This window comes from Phasianus colchicus, chromosome 10 (genome assembly GCF_987193195.1).
Source record: "Phasianus colchicus chromosome 10, bPhaCol1.hap1.1, whole genome shotgun sequence".
Taxonomy (NCBI): Eukaryota; Metazoa; Chordata; class Aves; order Galliformes; family Phasianidae; genus Phasianus; species Phasianus colchicus.
Window position 1 is genome coordinate 16,460,783 of NC_143445.1, and position 14,228 is coordinate 16,475,010.

Genomic DNA, 14,228 nt, shown 5'->3' on the forward strand with positions numbered 1-14,228 from the left:
CCCTCACCTCTCCAACTATCTGACATTAGAACAAATAAGGAGAATAGCAGTGTTATCACAGCTTCCGTAGACGCATGAAAGTAATCAAACCAAATATAAAGGTGTTACTTTTAGGCTTCCATGAACCACACCAAGTTTGGGAATGTTTTTCACCTTGCTGCATACAACAATTTGGGATCTGATAGCTTCAAGGAATGGGGCTGCACAAGGCTTGGTGTTTGTGCTAACTACCAAGGTCTTTGATTAAATGCTGAATAGAGCTAGATATAAAAATAAATCCCACTCAGTTTATCCTTTCCGTTTGACAAGGTGCCATCCATGAGTATTCCCAGAGTTTTTCATTAAGTTTTGCAAAGCTTCAGTCACCTCACTTTTCCCTCGGTTCTTTCTGAGATTGTCAGAGCCACATTAGAGAGCAGTACATTACACGAATGCCTTTTCTCCCGAAACCAGACCTCTAGCCACACCATCAATGAAAACATTAAATAAACATTATATAACGTTAAGTCAACGTTATTTGGTGATTGCAGATTTTTCTGCTTACCTCCCAGTCTTACCACACGATTACTTTTGCCGGGACATTCTGAGGAGTTGCCATCAGGCTGATTTATACCTCTGCAACTTCCCCTACCTCCTGAAGACAAACAAACGTTTGACCTTTTCCCATCCTCCACAGGTTCTCACAGATAATTGCTAATTGCTCGGAGGTTGATACTGCTCCCTCAGTGCCCTGGGATGAATCAGCCTCGCCAGTGTGAAAACATCACATCAATCCAGTTATTTTCTAACCTCTTCTCCCTAATCTAGACAGAAATCTTCCGTGAACGTCCCTGACGTTAAATGTATTTGCCTCTGGATCAAGACCACCATTTTCACTGACAAATGAAGCAAAAAAAAAAAAAAAAAAAAGGGTATTAAACTGTCCATCTCCCAAAGCCTTCATGATATACTACAGTTTTAAGGGATCACCACTTTCTTTGGGCTTCATTCATTGTCACATTTTGCAGTTGATCCAGAAGGAAGCAAGCACTGCTCCGTGGCAAGTTTAGCAAGCAGACAACTAGAAAAGAAATAACTGCAGTTATTAAAAATATACTCACTCCTCCCATCTCCTTGCTGCTTTATCTGTCTTCCAACTGATAATGGAAAAAAAAATGATTGTACTAATTCTAATGCTCTCTTCCCAGAAAGGCTTTAATTTTTTTCCTCACCTTTCTCCTTTCCTTAGAATTCCTATTTTTTCATCCTCACTGGGTAAAAAGAGGACTGCAAAATCTCTGCACTGTGACCCATTTTTCTCAACCTCTTACCTCTGAGAAACTCTTTTGTCTGATGTTGAGTGCCCTCTCCTGGGCACCTGTGCACTAAGGAGCTGTAACGCCCAGTGAGCACCTCCTGCCACAGACAGATATCAGCACAGCCACGTGCAAATACCCCACTCACTCACTCTGGAATGCCCTGTGCCCAGCCAAGCATAGCTATGCCCATTGCTTTGGGCTGTGCCATTCCATTTCCATCTCAGCCTATTTCTGAAATTTCCCTTTCGAAAGCAGATTTGGGGGAGAACATGGCCATCAGCAGTGACAGCATCGCACAGCACTGACGTTAATGCTTGCAATGCTATTGCTGTTTTATGCTTCATTTTAAAGAAGCAATGACAGCCCCAGTGCCCCTAGATCACAGCGTTTTCTGCTTTGCCTTATCTATCCACGCAAACATGCAAATCCATAGAGACTTTGACATCAGTTTTTAACAGGGCACACAGACTTCGGTCAAATGAAATGTCAGAATGTGGTCTTCCATATTTCACCAGTGTTATTCTGCCACTTAATTTAATAACAGCTAAATATCAAGTGCTGTTATAAAGTGCCTTTCTATTTTGATGCGATGTCCTATCAGCAATTGAACAAGAAATAATGAGACAGATCTTAATTTGTGATGCAGGGTAGACTGCCTAAACTCATCTCCATCACGCAGTGGCCGACGTCTAGTGCTGACTGATTCAGCACATGGTCGTCTGTTCAGCTGCCCTGTCCTCCCACACTGAAGTAAGAATATTAAGAAAGGGTAGGTTCATTTACAAGTCTTTTTCAGACTATATAAACAAAACTGGGGTTTTCAAGGTAGGTAGAGTCGTGGCACTGAGGGCCATGGTTAGTAGGCATGGTGGGGTGGGTTGAGGATGGACTGGATGATCTTTTCCAACCTGTGAAATTTTTACTCAACAATTATTTTTCTCCTTTTCTGCTATTACGGACTCTTTATTTAGACTTGACTAGTATTTTGTGTCTATAGCAAGCCTTTGTAGCTTCAGGTACACCACTGAACTTCTGATTTTTATAAAGCACTTCTAATTTTTCCATATATTATTTACAAAGCACTTCTAATTTTTCCATATATTATTCTCGCCATCAGCTCTAATTTCTAAATCTAGAAATTCACAGCGAACTGTAAATAAACCATAAACTAAAAGAGTTGCTAATATTTCTCCTTCACGTCTTTTATTAATTATCATCAACAAAAAGTTGACTGAGACGTTATGAGTGATGACAATAATACAAAGAGGCAGAATTTCCCACTCATGGTTTTCCAAACTACATTGCTTTAGACAGTAGAACGGCTCGGCAGTAGTGACTTAAGTTTTGAAGACTGCAGTCAATGTTATCATTTGTTCAGCAGATATTGTCTTTTAATCTGCCAGGCTAGAAAGCATCTGCATGATGGCTGAGTACAGGGATGGGCTCCAGATCAAAAGAGTAAGTTCAAAAACTGAGATCACCTTCAAGAGCATGTAACAGGATTCGAAAAAAAAATCCTCTACTGTAGATAAAAGGGACTTTCTGAGCAGTAGGGGAAAAAGTAATATGGTCACGCGACCATGTAGTTGGTATATACGGTCTCGAGACCGTATGTTCACAAAAGTAAGACTGCTGTGCAGGTGGTCTGTGATGTCCGCAGCCTAGCGTGGGATGGCACACACCTTGTATGGGTGGGGCTGCAGTGTGCCCCCAAAAATGGGCTCAGTGTTGGTCGTCGTCACTCCCTCAGGGAGCCGGAAGGTGAATGCCCGCAGCAGGTTGGCAAAGAAAATGAAGAGCTCAGTCCTTGCCAGATGCTCCCCCAAACACACCCGGTGCCCTGCAGGAGGAAGAGGGTGACGATGGTGAGTTTATCACCCTGACCTCGGAAGCAGATAAATTCATTGTCGCGTAATTGAGCACAACCACTGTGGGACACTGTTAGCTGCATGGTGGGGATGGGCTGGTGGTTGGACTTGGTGATCTTTGTGGTTTTTTCCAACCTCAGTACTTCTATAAAGCCAGAGTATTTTTGCTAAATCTGGAATTCCTGTAGGACTGAAGGCAATCAATGACACAAAATGTTCTGTAATTCTGCCTTTATACAGAGCCCTCTCTCCAGTTGTAGACAACTGAGCACCCCTTCTGCTTTGAAATTTGTTTCAGTTACATCAAAATTCTTACTTTTATCTGACTGACAACTTGAAATGAATTTGTTTAATCGTATACGTGAAGAATAAAGAATTGTTCTTCCCAGAAGATATCATGCTCCAGTTTTCTATGCATTAAGCATCAGCATAAGTGTTTGAAACTGTTTTCCAAATATATGCCTGGAGTTGAAATGTTGCCACAAATGAACAACCATCATCATTAGCAGAGAATTTCCTTCTGAAAATAGGGCAAGCTGTATGTATGTATTTACCAGTACGCCTCTGATTTTCCATGCTATTAGTTGTTCAGTAGAACAGATGCTTACAATTGGATTGGGAAATGTTACCAGAAATAATTTTAATTTTCTCACTGTGTTTCACAAAGAGGATTAAAATAGATGACCAGTAGGTCTTTAATAGATGTCTTACTTCTACAGCCCCAGCCCAACCCACTGATGTTTGCGGCGTCAGTAAATTTACCTATTGAGAATGGCAAGAAGGCTTCTTGGCTCACAAAGTTTCCATCCTTATCCAAGAAATGACCAGGGTTGAACTGTCGAGGTGTTTCCCAGTGCTCTGGGTCATACAAAGAAGAAGCAATATTTGGAAGAACAATGCTGCCCTGAAAGGAGAGAAACGTTAATTCTGGCTGACCATCTTCTCTTAGCAGCCTGAAGCTGAGAGATGAACCAGTGTTAGACATCGCTTGATTTCAGTGTTCAGCATCATGGGTTGGTAAGTTTGTTTCCCCAGCAGGAAGTGAAGAACTGGGAGGAACGGATTGTGGCCTTGATTTAAAACATCAGAGAGATGGAAGCTGCTGTGTCAGTAGAAACTAACATTATTTGTACCATTTTCACTTCTCACATTAAAAGTTTCTGTGATCTAGTGTCTTTGACAAAGCAAGTTGCAAACCTTACTGCTTTTCCCTTGATATTTTTCAGGCTTCTTGTGGACAAAAATTCTGTTCAGAATAATCCTACTGCTGTACCAACATAAAATCAATCATGGTATGCTACAGGATCAATCTCCAAGATTTTGTCTTTGGCTAAAATCTCATCTTCCACCCTTTGGCATCTTCCACTACTGATGACCCTCTCCCAAGAGCTGCATCACTCATCACAACAATAGAAATGGTTCCTTGTCCTCTTTCTTATTGAAACTCTGACCCAGAGGTACCCAACCCCAGTTCTGTTGAGGAAAAAGCCTTGGTAGAAGTAGAATGCACAATTTGTTCTGCTGATAGAGGAAAGGCCTGTAGCAGCTGTGAGAAATGGTACCTTTTTGAGGGGAAATCCCAGCAATGTTGTGTTCCTCACACACACCCTGGGCATGCCAATAGAGATAATGTTGCTGAAGCGCTGGATCTCATGGATCACAGCATTCGTATAGGGCAGTTCTCTCCGATGCTCATAGCAGATGGTCTGGGAAGGACCCAAAACAGCATCCAGCTCCTTCTGCACTTTCTCTATGGAGAAATATTCATAATTTCAGGTGGGGAAATACATCACCATCTTCAAAGTCATTTTCCATTTAGAACTACTACGACAGCAACAAAACTAAAACAAAAATGTAGGCCAATTTTATAAAGGAAAGTCAGTGAGGTTCCAGCAGTTTAAACTTGGAGGAATTCTACTGGCTCTGACACTATTTGATGCTATATTAAGAAAAGACATTTGTTGCTCAGATTTTTAGATCTAAGCATAGCCTTATGCTTCAGTGCAAGCAAACTGATTTATCATTGTGTTTTCTTTTGGCGAGGTGCCTTGGGCACTTACAGCCATTTACAACCAATACGGTCATAGCTGTCTGGAATTCAAGCAAGGTGAATCTGTACATAATAAGCCTAATTCCTATTAAAAGAACATGGGTCTTATGCAGGACATGTTAAATGAAGCAATGCCAGCTTCTTCAAAAAAAAAAAGAAGACACCAATTGCTGGGGACAGACATACTGGTGTCTGTTCATTACAAGAGTCTGGATGAAACATATGACTCAAGAAGCTGGGCATGGATCATCCTGCACACGCCCTGCTTTCCCAAGTATGTGCAGGGTGTTATATTTAGATAAGAAAAATTATTTAGGTGAGTCAGCGCTTTCATAATCTTAATTACAGGGTGATAATAACCGTGCAGTAGCACGAGATTAAGTAGACCTTATTGTCTGACAGCTACATGTTAAGCAATTTTTTCTTATCTTCATCTCTTTCATCCATTTAAATTCCTCTTCTTCTCTGGGTATTTGCACATGTTCTGCTATCTAACAATGGCTCCTCTGTTATCCAGCATAAGAAAGGATTCTCTGTTTTTCATTTAGTGCTCTATGTCAGTGACTGATATTTAAAAGATAGACTTAAAAATAAACAACTAAAATGTACGTAGACGTAGCAGATAAACCATTAAATTCTCCTCCCAGCTGGAATAATGTCTGCTGCAAGAAACTCAAATGCATCATAGAGTTAATTTAACCTCAGACTAAATTGACACCCTGATACCTTGGGCTCAGAAATGGACCAACAGACAAAAAATAGAAGCTGCCAATTGCCCTTCAGCTGGTTAGCTTTACTCCTCTGACCACAGAGCACATAGAAAGGCAGCACTCCCTATAGCCCCCAACACTCCTACTGGATCAACACAAAACCAAACTGAAGTTCCCCAAAAGTGGCATCCCTGCTATCACACATCAGTTTATGGTTTATTATCTTCAGCCATCAGTCAGGTTTACTGCTCTCTAAGACAGAACCCAACTCAAGATCCATTAAAATGTTATGTCTGTACTGTTCTACTGCACCAGAGATACATGTGATCCTCTTCCTCTTACCTTGGACATCTGGATATGCCACCATATAGAGGAGGCCCCAGTTCAAAGTAGTGCTCGTTGTCTCCGATCCACCCAAGAAGAGGTCATTTATAGAATAAACCATGTTTTCTTCATTGTACGTAGACTTGGGTTCATCTCCAGACTGCAAAGAGTACGAAAAAAATAGAGGTTTGTTATGTATATGCCAAAATCATGAAGGAACATTGTTACATTTTTGGAGAATGCATTACCGACATCTGGGGAGGAAATACCTTCTTTTGCCAATGGAGCAGGATGGAAAGTGGGAAGGATATTTTTCTCTACTGTAATATCACATCTTTTTATATTTCCCCTACATGCCTACCACAGACAGCTCTATTTTTTTAATAAGCAAACTTGGATGATTTCCACCCAGCAGCATCCCAAAAGAGCTCACTAAAACAATTTCTGGTCCATCAATGCTCAGGTTTCATAAATCTTAAAACAGTACTGAAAGACTTAAGAAGTACTTAAATGTTTTGAAAGGCCAGATGTGTTAATATTGTGAAAATAAAGCAAAAGGATCCAAGGAACCAAATGTTAGGCTGACATCCATCCTGGACTATATATACGAATATACAGAACATTGCACTCTGACTCTCCAATCCCTTTCCAGCTCTCTTGTGGTCTTCTTCTAAATTCAGTGTTCTTTCACTTAGGCCACAAATAATTGAGAAAAATTGCAGTACATTAACTACCCTTTAATGAAAGAATTGCAGGACTGTGTGGCATATAAATAAGGTGTTCAGGAACTGTGGAGATGTGGCACTTGAGAACAGGGTTTGGTGAGCATGGCAGGGATGGGTTGGCGGTTGGACTTGGTGATCTTGGAGGCCTTTTCCAACCTTAACGTTCTAGGATTCTAGGATTTAGCAAGTCTCAGGTTACTGGATTCACAATGAGATGTCCGTGATGGGTAAGAAATGGTGATAAAAAGGCAAAAGAATGGATGATTTAACAGTCTTTCACCTAACAACCCATTAATGTATGACCAAGCAGAACACACACTTACTTTTTCAATGTGAGCTAGATAAAAGTCAATGAAATCCTGCGGTTCATCTGGTAGCTCTCTCTCCTTGTGCCTTCTGATCTCCCTCCTTGTAAAAGAGCTCAAAATGTCATAGCAAGACAATGCTTTCTTATGAGGACCAGGGAGATGGCACATCAGCCAGGGGAAGATTTCATACAGCTGCAGGAGTGATATACAAGAGGTACCACAAAGTCTCCATCACTATGAAATGCACTTAGACCTACTTTAAAAAGAAGTTAATATCAACATTAGCACATGGAGATTTTTTTGTAATTAATAAAATATTCTGAGGATGAGTGCATTTATGTTTTTGAGTTGTGAAACGGTATACAGCATAATTTCCAGCTGTGTTAATGATGAGACTCAGAGTTACACGGACCTTCAAGCTCAGTCGAAATCCAAATTAGAGCAATTATCATTAGAAAGAACTGAAGCCATTTATTCAGTCATTCAACCTGTCTTCAGCTAGAATGAACTGTACTTGGGCTTTTTAAAAGCGAGATCCTGCCCTCCAGTGGAGAATGCTAGGAAATGAGGAAGCAAAGGCATTGCAAACAGTCCTCACCAGGGGGTATAAAGGCAGTCGGTGAACCCCAAAAAAGGCCACCTAGCAAAGGCTGGTGTACAAACTGGGTCGTTCCTCAAAGCACTCTACACTGAAAGACCTCTGAAAGAATCCTCAATAAAACTTGAAACAACTTCTACACAGATTTCTCTGTCTTCCTCTTATTGAGCTCATCTTGTATTCTGCTAATTACCCCTGGTTAAATTAGAGAGACTACACTAAATTAGCAAGACTAAATTAGAGAGACTGTGTCTATATTTGGGGTGGTGAATCACATTTTCAGACCTGACATTCAGCATTTATCATGATGCCCTAGGCAGGCCATTTGGTGAGCAACTGAGTACCAAACACGACCCAGGAGCATTCCATCAGCTCATGTCTTGTTGCAAAGATCTAAGAGTAAACTACTTATTGCGAGACAATGAGCACAAGTGATGAAGACTGGTATGTAGTGCATTACCATCCCATCTGAAGACAGTGTGATGCCCAGTAGAGCTGCATGGGATGTTGCTCACCCATTTGAAACTGTTATGCCCAACAGCCACCTCTCAAATCTGCATTTCCCGCTTTCTGTGTTATTCAGCCAAAGACAACAGATCATTTACTTACATGGTGAAGAAGGCTGCCTCCAAATTTGAAGATATGCTCTGTGGCTCTAATCAGTTCATGGAAGGTTTCATCCCCTCTGGAGAAGCGGTGTCCATAAACAACGGCACAAATTACATTGGAGACGGAATGAATGAGAGGGTAATAAGGATCCAGAGGTTTCTCTGCAACCACAACAATAAACATCACTCTGAATGTCTCATGTTTTGCTTCATAGGTTACCTAAAGAACTTTCAAGCAAGCACTGCATTTCACAATTAGCAACCCTTTTACAAAATTGTAATAATCATCACCACTTGAGTTGGAAGAGACCTTAAAGGCCACCTGACCCAACTCCCTGCACTGAACAGGGACACCTACAGCTCCCTCAGGTGCTCAGAGCTCCATTCAGCCTGACCTTGGGTGTCTCCAGGGATACCACCTCTCTGGGCAACCTGTGTGCCTCACCAGCCTTACTGTAAAAAAATTCCTTATAGCCAGCCTAAAACTCTCCTCTTTTGGTTTGAAACCATTTCACTTTATCGTATCACAGCAGATCTTGCTAACGTGTCCATCCCCATCTTTCTCACAGCCCCTCTTAGATACTGAAAAGCTGCCACTGGTATTCTACTGATTTTTTACAGCCATGATGCAATCAATAAGAAGATTAATAAGAAAATAATTTCACAGCTTCGGAAAAAAAGAGTATAAATAAATGTATTTATGCCTGTACTGATGCAGCTCTCCAACATCCAAGGCACAAGGCTTAGTCATTTATTGTTCTGAACTTCAGGAGTCTTCTTCTTTTCCTGCACATGTGGCCACAACTCCATCTTCCCTAGTTCTTAAGTCAAGAGACTGGGTTGGATTTAATTACGTCTAATTGACACAATGCTAGCCAGAGCACGTCCTGGTTTACTGTGCTTTGCATAATGATCAGTATTGGGAAATTCAACACAAATGCTCCTAACTGGGTTGATCAGGATAAAATGTTGTAATGAAAACAGAATTGTACTCACTGCCTTGCAGAGTGCATGCAAGTAGTGCTGCAGTGTTTAATTCTGAGCCTCCCACTGAGTCTGAAAAAGCACAGGACTGGGTTCTTTGTGTTTCCAGTCCATTCTACATCAGTGCAGTATGACTCATGGAACAGAAGATTTAGTGTGATACACTAAAGACATCAGATCAATGACAGAAATGAATTGGTATTTGTCACAGAGGTACCTTTCAAACTTGCAAAGAATTCCAGCAGGTGCTGGGCCTCTTCTTGCACTCGTTGTTCCAGACCTCTCTTCCCCAGACCCAGGTTGCGTAGAGTCTTCAGTGCAAACCTCCTCTGCTGCTTCCATGTGTGACCAGTGGCCAACATAATCCCTGAGTCCATGAAAGACAGAATTCTTTATCATGCTAACATTTACTACAGACTAAGGCATTCTTTCACCTGAAAGAACACTCTCATTCCTAAATATCACAGTGTTGCTGCAAGTGGAGATGCAGAAGCCTGTCAGGAAACATTTTGCAAGACTCTGACAACTGCAGCTGCTTGGTGACCTCAATGTATTACGATTACAATAGGCAAAGTCCTAAACAAATTTACAGACATACACCTATAATGCATTTTTTGTGCCAAATAGGAAGAACTTAGAGCTGTGAAGTGGCTTAACCATGAACTTCATCAATGCTGAATCAAAGTCAGATTGCTTAGCCAGGCTAGGTACAGGCCTGAGATAATAATGATGGGAAGAAGAAAATCAGGAGCTTGGGAATTTCCATTGTGGTTGGGGAGTGTGGAACCTATAGTGAGGTTGGAGGGCGTCATCCCTTATAGACAAACCTGCCATTGTGGTGCTGTTAGGGGCGGGTACAAAAGAGCTACAAAAGAGTTGCAATTGTAAAGATAATATTTCTGAGCAAAAAATCACTGCACCTTTTCCTTTGGCCATAGCTCTGAAGAAAGGAGACACCAGCCTCCCAGACACATCTTCGGGATGTGTGGTCATACCATCCTTCACTGCTTGGAATCCATTCAGTACAATCACCGGGGCCCATCCAAACCACAAGGTGAACACATTGCCGTAAGTTTTTGCCAACTGTAGATGGGAGAGAAGCCAGCAAAGCACAGCTGAAATCCCACACACCACAAACAAACACAAGATGAACCTGTTCTTATGCTAATTACAGGACCAGCCCTAACCTGGAATGATGTTCCACATCTTCTCCATGAGACTACAATTATCAGTGAGAAGGTATGAATGTCTTTTCCAGCATTCACTGCTGGAAACAGCTGAGTCTGCCAGCTATTCAGAGCCACAGATTTATGCCAACAGACATCAAGTAGGTTCTATTCGTATACAAATCAAGGCTCAGTTCACAGGAGTCTCATCATCTGCTATTCACATGATAGAGGATATTTTCCATCCAAAAGATATTTTCCAGACTTTATATCAAGAGGGATTCCTCCATTAACAAAGGTTTTGTGGGTCTTTGTAGATCCCATCGATACCACGAGCACATACACACACAGCAGATCTTCAGTGTCTGCTCACCAATGAAGTTAGAGAACAATGCTCAGAAAGCTAAAAATTCGTGCTGTAAAGTCACTCTTTAAAGTGTTTCTTTTTTCTGACTTCAAATCTGATATGTTATCCCTAAAGGTGTTTATCCTAAAGGATATTAAGTTTCACACGAGTTTGTCAAACTCAGGGTTAAAAGGGGAGAGGTTGAAGCATTGGTTTTCACACACATACAACACGAGAAACAGCAAATTACAAAGACTTCTAAGCTGTTAGGATTATCTGAAAGTAAATACCTTCATGAGGCAGTCACGATTGATCTGGAAGTTCAGCTGCAGCAAGGTGCCAAGAACGGGGAGAGGGGTCGGTCCAGGAGGAAAGCGTCTCCGTGCTCGTTGCAACTTTAAAAACTGCATAACCAAAAGGAAGACAACCAGTGCTATCACAACTTGATTTATGGACAACATTGCTGCTGCTTTTACTGGATTCTCGTTATTGAAAACAGTCTATTGGAGCTGTGAAGGCTGGTTGCTCAACCAGTTGTTTTTTTTCGTAAGAGTTTAAATTTCACATAATAACTATTTATTCCACGCCCCTAACCCTCCCTCTTCATTATCAACCACTCTGTTCCTGACCCACCCATCACATTTTCATGATGAAGCGTGTTTAGGTGCACATCCCTCTCCTTTTTGTTCAGATTCCAGTTATCAAATATGGATCATGGGTTTTGTAGGAGCTTAGCCGTGTCCAAGATTCTTAACCCATGGCCAAGATTCTCCAGGCAATCTAAACACACATCCCCATATGCAAGCTCTCCAGCTAATTTTCTGAGGCAATTGTGGATGTGAGTGCTCCTACAAATACTTCATGAATGCTTTTAGAAAAGCAATAACCGTACATACAAATTAAGCATGCAGATGTAAATGGATACTAAATCTTGGAGTTTCTGAAATGTTTTGTACGTGTTTTATTTATACCTACATTCAGGAGAGCAACTGATTAAGGGTAATGGCAAGGCTGATAAAAGCTAAAAGCCCACGTTTGTCATAAAATAGAGATACCAGTGTACTGGTATCTAATGCTCAACATGCGTAATTAACCTATTAGGAATCTTGAGCTACAACCAGAGCTAAAAGCCTCTCTTTGAGAACCAGTTGGAACATGCATGTGCCATACTTGGCAAGTGGAGAATAAAGGCTGTGTGAAGCAGAGTTCTTTGCCAAGACTCAACATATGCAGGAAGTATAAAGCTGTTTCCAGGAGAGCTTTATATGCTCGCAATCCCACCATGAAACTGCAAGACTTGTGCTTCAGCTTGCTTCTTACAGCAGCACTTCCTTGGGATAAAATTGGCATATGGGATTTGTGGCTGTGGGACATGCAATGGGCGTACCCAGAACGAATGGCCCAGAGGCTGCCAGCCCACAGTTCCCAGACTTCTGCATCAGCTAGCTTCCAACCACATTGCTTCATTAGTGTTAAAGCATAATGTAGGAATGCATATTAACCAAGGAAGGGCTGTTTCTGTGCTTCTACAAAAGCTTTATTTGTCTGTAATAACAAGCTTATTTTTCAAGGCACTCATTTCTAATTTAACTCTCTCGGCAATACTTTTTACTCCAGGCTCAAGGACCATCTTTGTTTCAGCATCTTGGGATTTTCCACTGTGAATCTCTGGAACATTAGAAAATGTATTCCACTAGGATGGTCCAGCTCCTTAGGCTGTGGGCATCAAACAATAAAAATCATCAATAAAAACTACATGGTTTAGTGGACAATATTGGTGGTAGGTGGATGGTAGGACTAGGTGATCTTAGAGGTCTTTTCCAACCTTAACAATTTGTGATTCTGTGATTAGTGGTCACGGGTCAAGCGCTGCCCAGTCCAACTTTTAGAAGCCTTTCAGAGGAATCCAGGCATTGCAGCCAAAACCCTCCTGACACCACCGATCTCAATGCTCTCAGTGATGAAGCAATAGCTGTAGGGCCTTGATCCAACACCAGGGACATGGAAGATCCTGGGAATGTGGGTAGGAATTCAGGAAGGAATAAACAAGGGTTGTGTAATTTCTGCTTTGTGTGCAAGAATGGTGATGCTCTGATGCTGATTACATTCTCCAAAACTAAATGTATTTTCACAAGAAAGAATTTGGGAATGTTCGGACATAAACTCTATGGGTCACAAAAGGAGCCCCACATCCATCACCTCTTTCCTGCCAAGGCTTCGGCAAGCATAGGGAGAGAGAAAGGAAAAGCTGGCATTTACCCATGCTGATATCCACATTATCAGTTTGTTATTTGTTTTTTTTTTTTTCCTTTAGGCTTTTAGACAACCACACCTTTTTCAAAGTGGTATTGTTTTGCTGCTCCAAGACAAAGCCCCAAGCTGCTTTCTCCAACATTGTTATTATTCTTCTGTCACTTCTGCTTGTGGGAGCGAGGAGCTGCAATTCATGCTGCCATTATCTACTCTTTGGCTTAATGCAGACAAAGCTGTGTTGTTAGGGAACATAACCACAGCTACTCTGCAGGTAATTTAAGGAACTGTATAAGAATATGGTAAGACAAACAACTCCTTAATGTAGGAAAGCAGTAAAAGCAGAAGGAGGATATGGGACAAACAGAAAGTGGAAGACACCAAAAGGAGGAATATACAAAGACAAATATATCCATCCAACAGATGGGAGAGAGATAAGGGGAAAGATTTCAGTGAGGAGAGAATACCAGACAGCACAGGCTTGGAAGGCATCCAAAGAAAAACTTACAGGAGAAGGAGGGCAGTGTGTGTGAAAGAATATTAACGGAGGTGTGTGCGAGGGGGTTGAAAACATGGCTGTAAGAAAGCACATTGGATGGAAAAGGCCTGAATTAGTGGGCAGCTGCATTAGGAGACAGAAAAAAACAGGATTTCCTTTGCAGGCACAACACACAGCTTGCATAGGCAAGCATATTCAAAGCTGAATTTCACACTGAAATATTTTCCCTTAGAGAGCCATGGATTACTGCAGTGTAAGAGCATGCAGATATGTTTTCATTTCATATCAGGTGGCACTGCAGATTACCTTCCAGTTTACCTAGGAATATTTTGTAATCTACTTACATCCATAAGGTTCAAACATCCAAGGCACACTGAAGAGAATCTGAAAAGAAAACCTCATTAATTCTCATAGATTCACAGAACATCTGAAGTTGGAAGGAACACACAGGTTCATCGAGTCCCATTCTCTCATGACCCCTAACAGTTTATCTG

The 14,228-nt window shown here is 41.4% G+C and overlaps 1 protein-coding gene across 2 annotated transcripts; it reads right to left on the reverse strand.

Annotated features, from left to right (window-relative positions):
- Nucleotides 1–2,801: 2,801 nt before the first annotated feature.
- Nucleotides 2,802–11,446, reverse strand: LOC116235523 (cytochrome P450 2J6-like). Of its 2 annotated transcripts, none has more exons than XM_031603739.2 (9): nt 11,276–11,446; nt 10,394–10,556; nt 9,691–9,840; nt 8,491–8,651; nt 7,299–7,475; nt 6,269–6,410; nt 4,729–4,916; nt 3,929–4,070; nt 2,802–3,138 (listed from the first exon to the last, which is right to left on the reverse strand). In XM_031603739.2, the coding sequence occupies exons 1-9, from the start codon at nt 11,444–11,446 to the stop codon at nt 2,960–2,962; spliced, it is 1,473 nt and encodes a 490-aa protein (XP_031459599.1). In that variant the 3' UTR covers nt 2,802–2,959. The 2 variants fall into 2 exon arrangements, with proteins under 2 accessions (XP_031459599.1, XP_090003056.1); XM_090146930.1 differs by having other exon boundaries at nt 6,269–6,427; nt 7,292–7,475.
- Nucleotides 11,447–14,228: the final 2,782 nt, after the last annotated feature.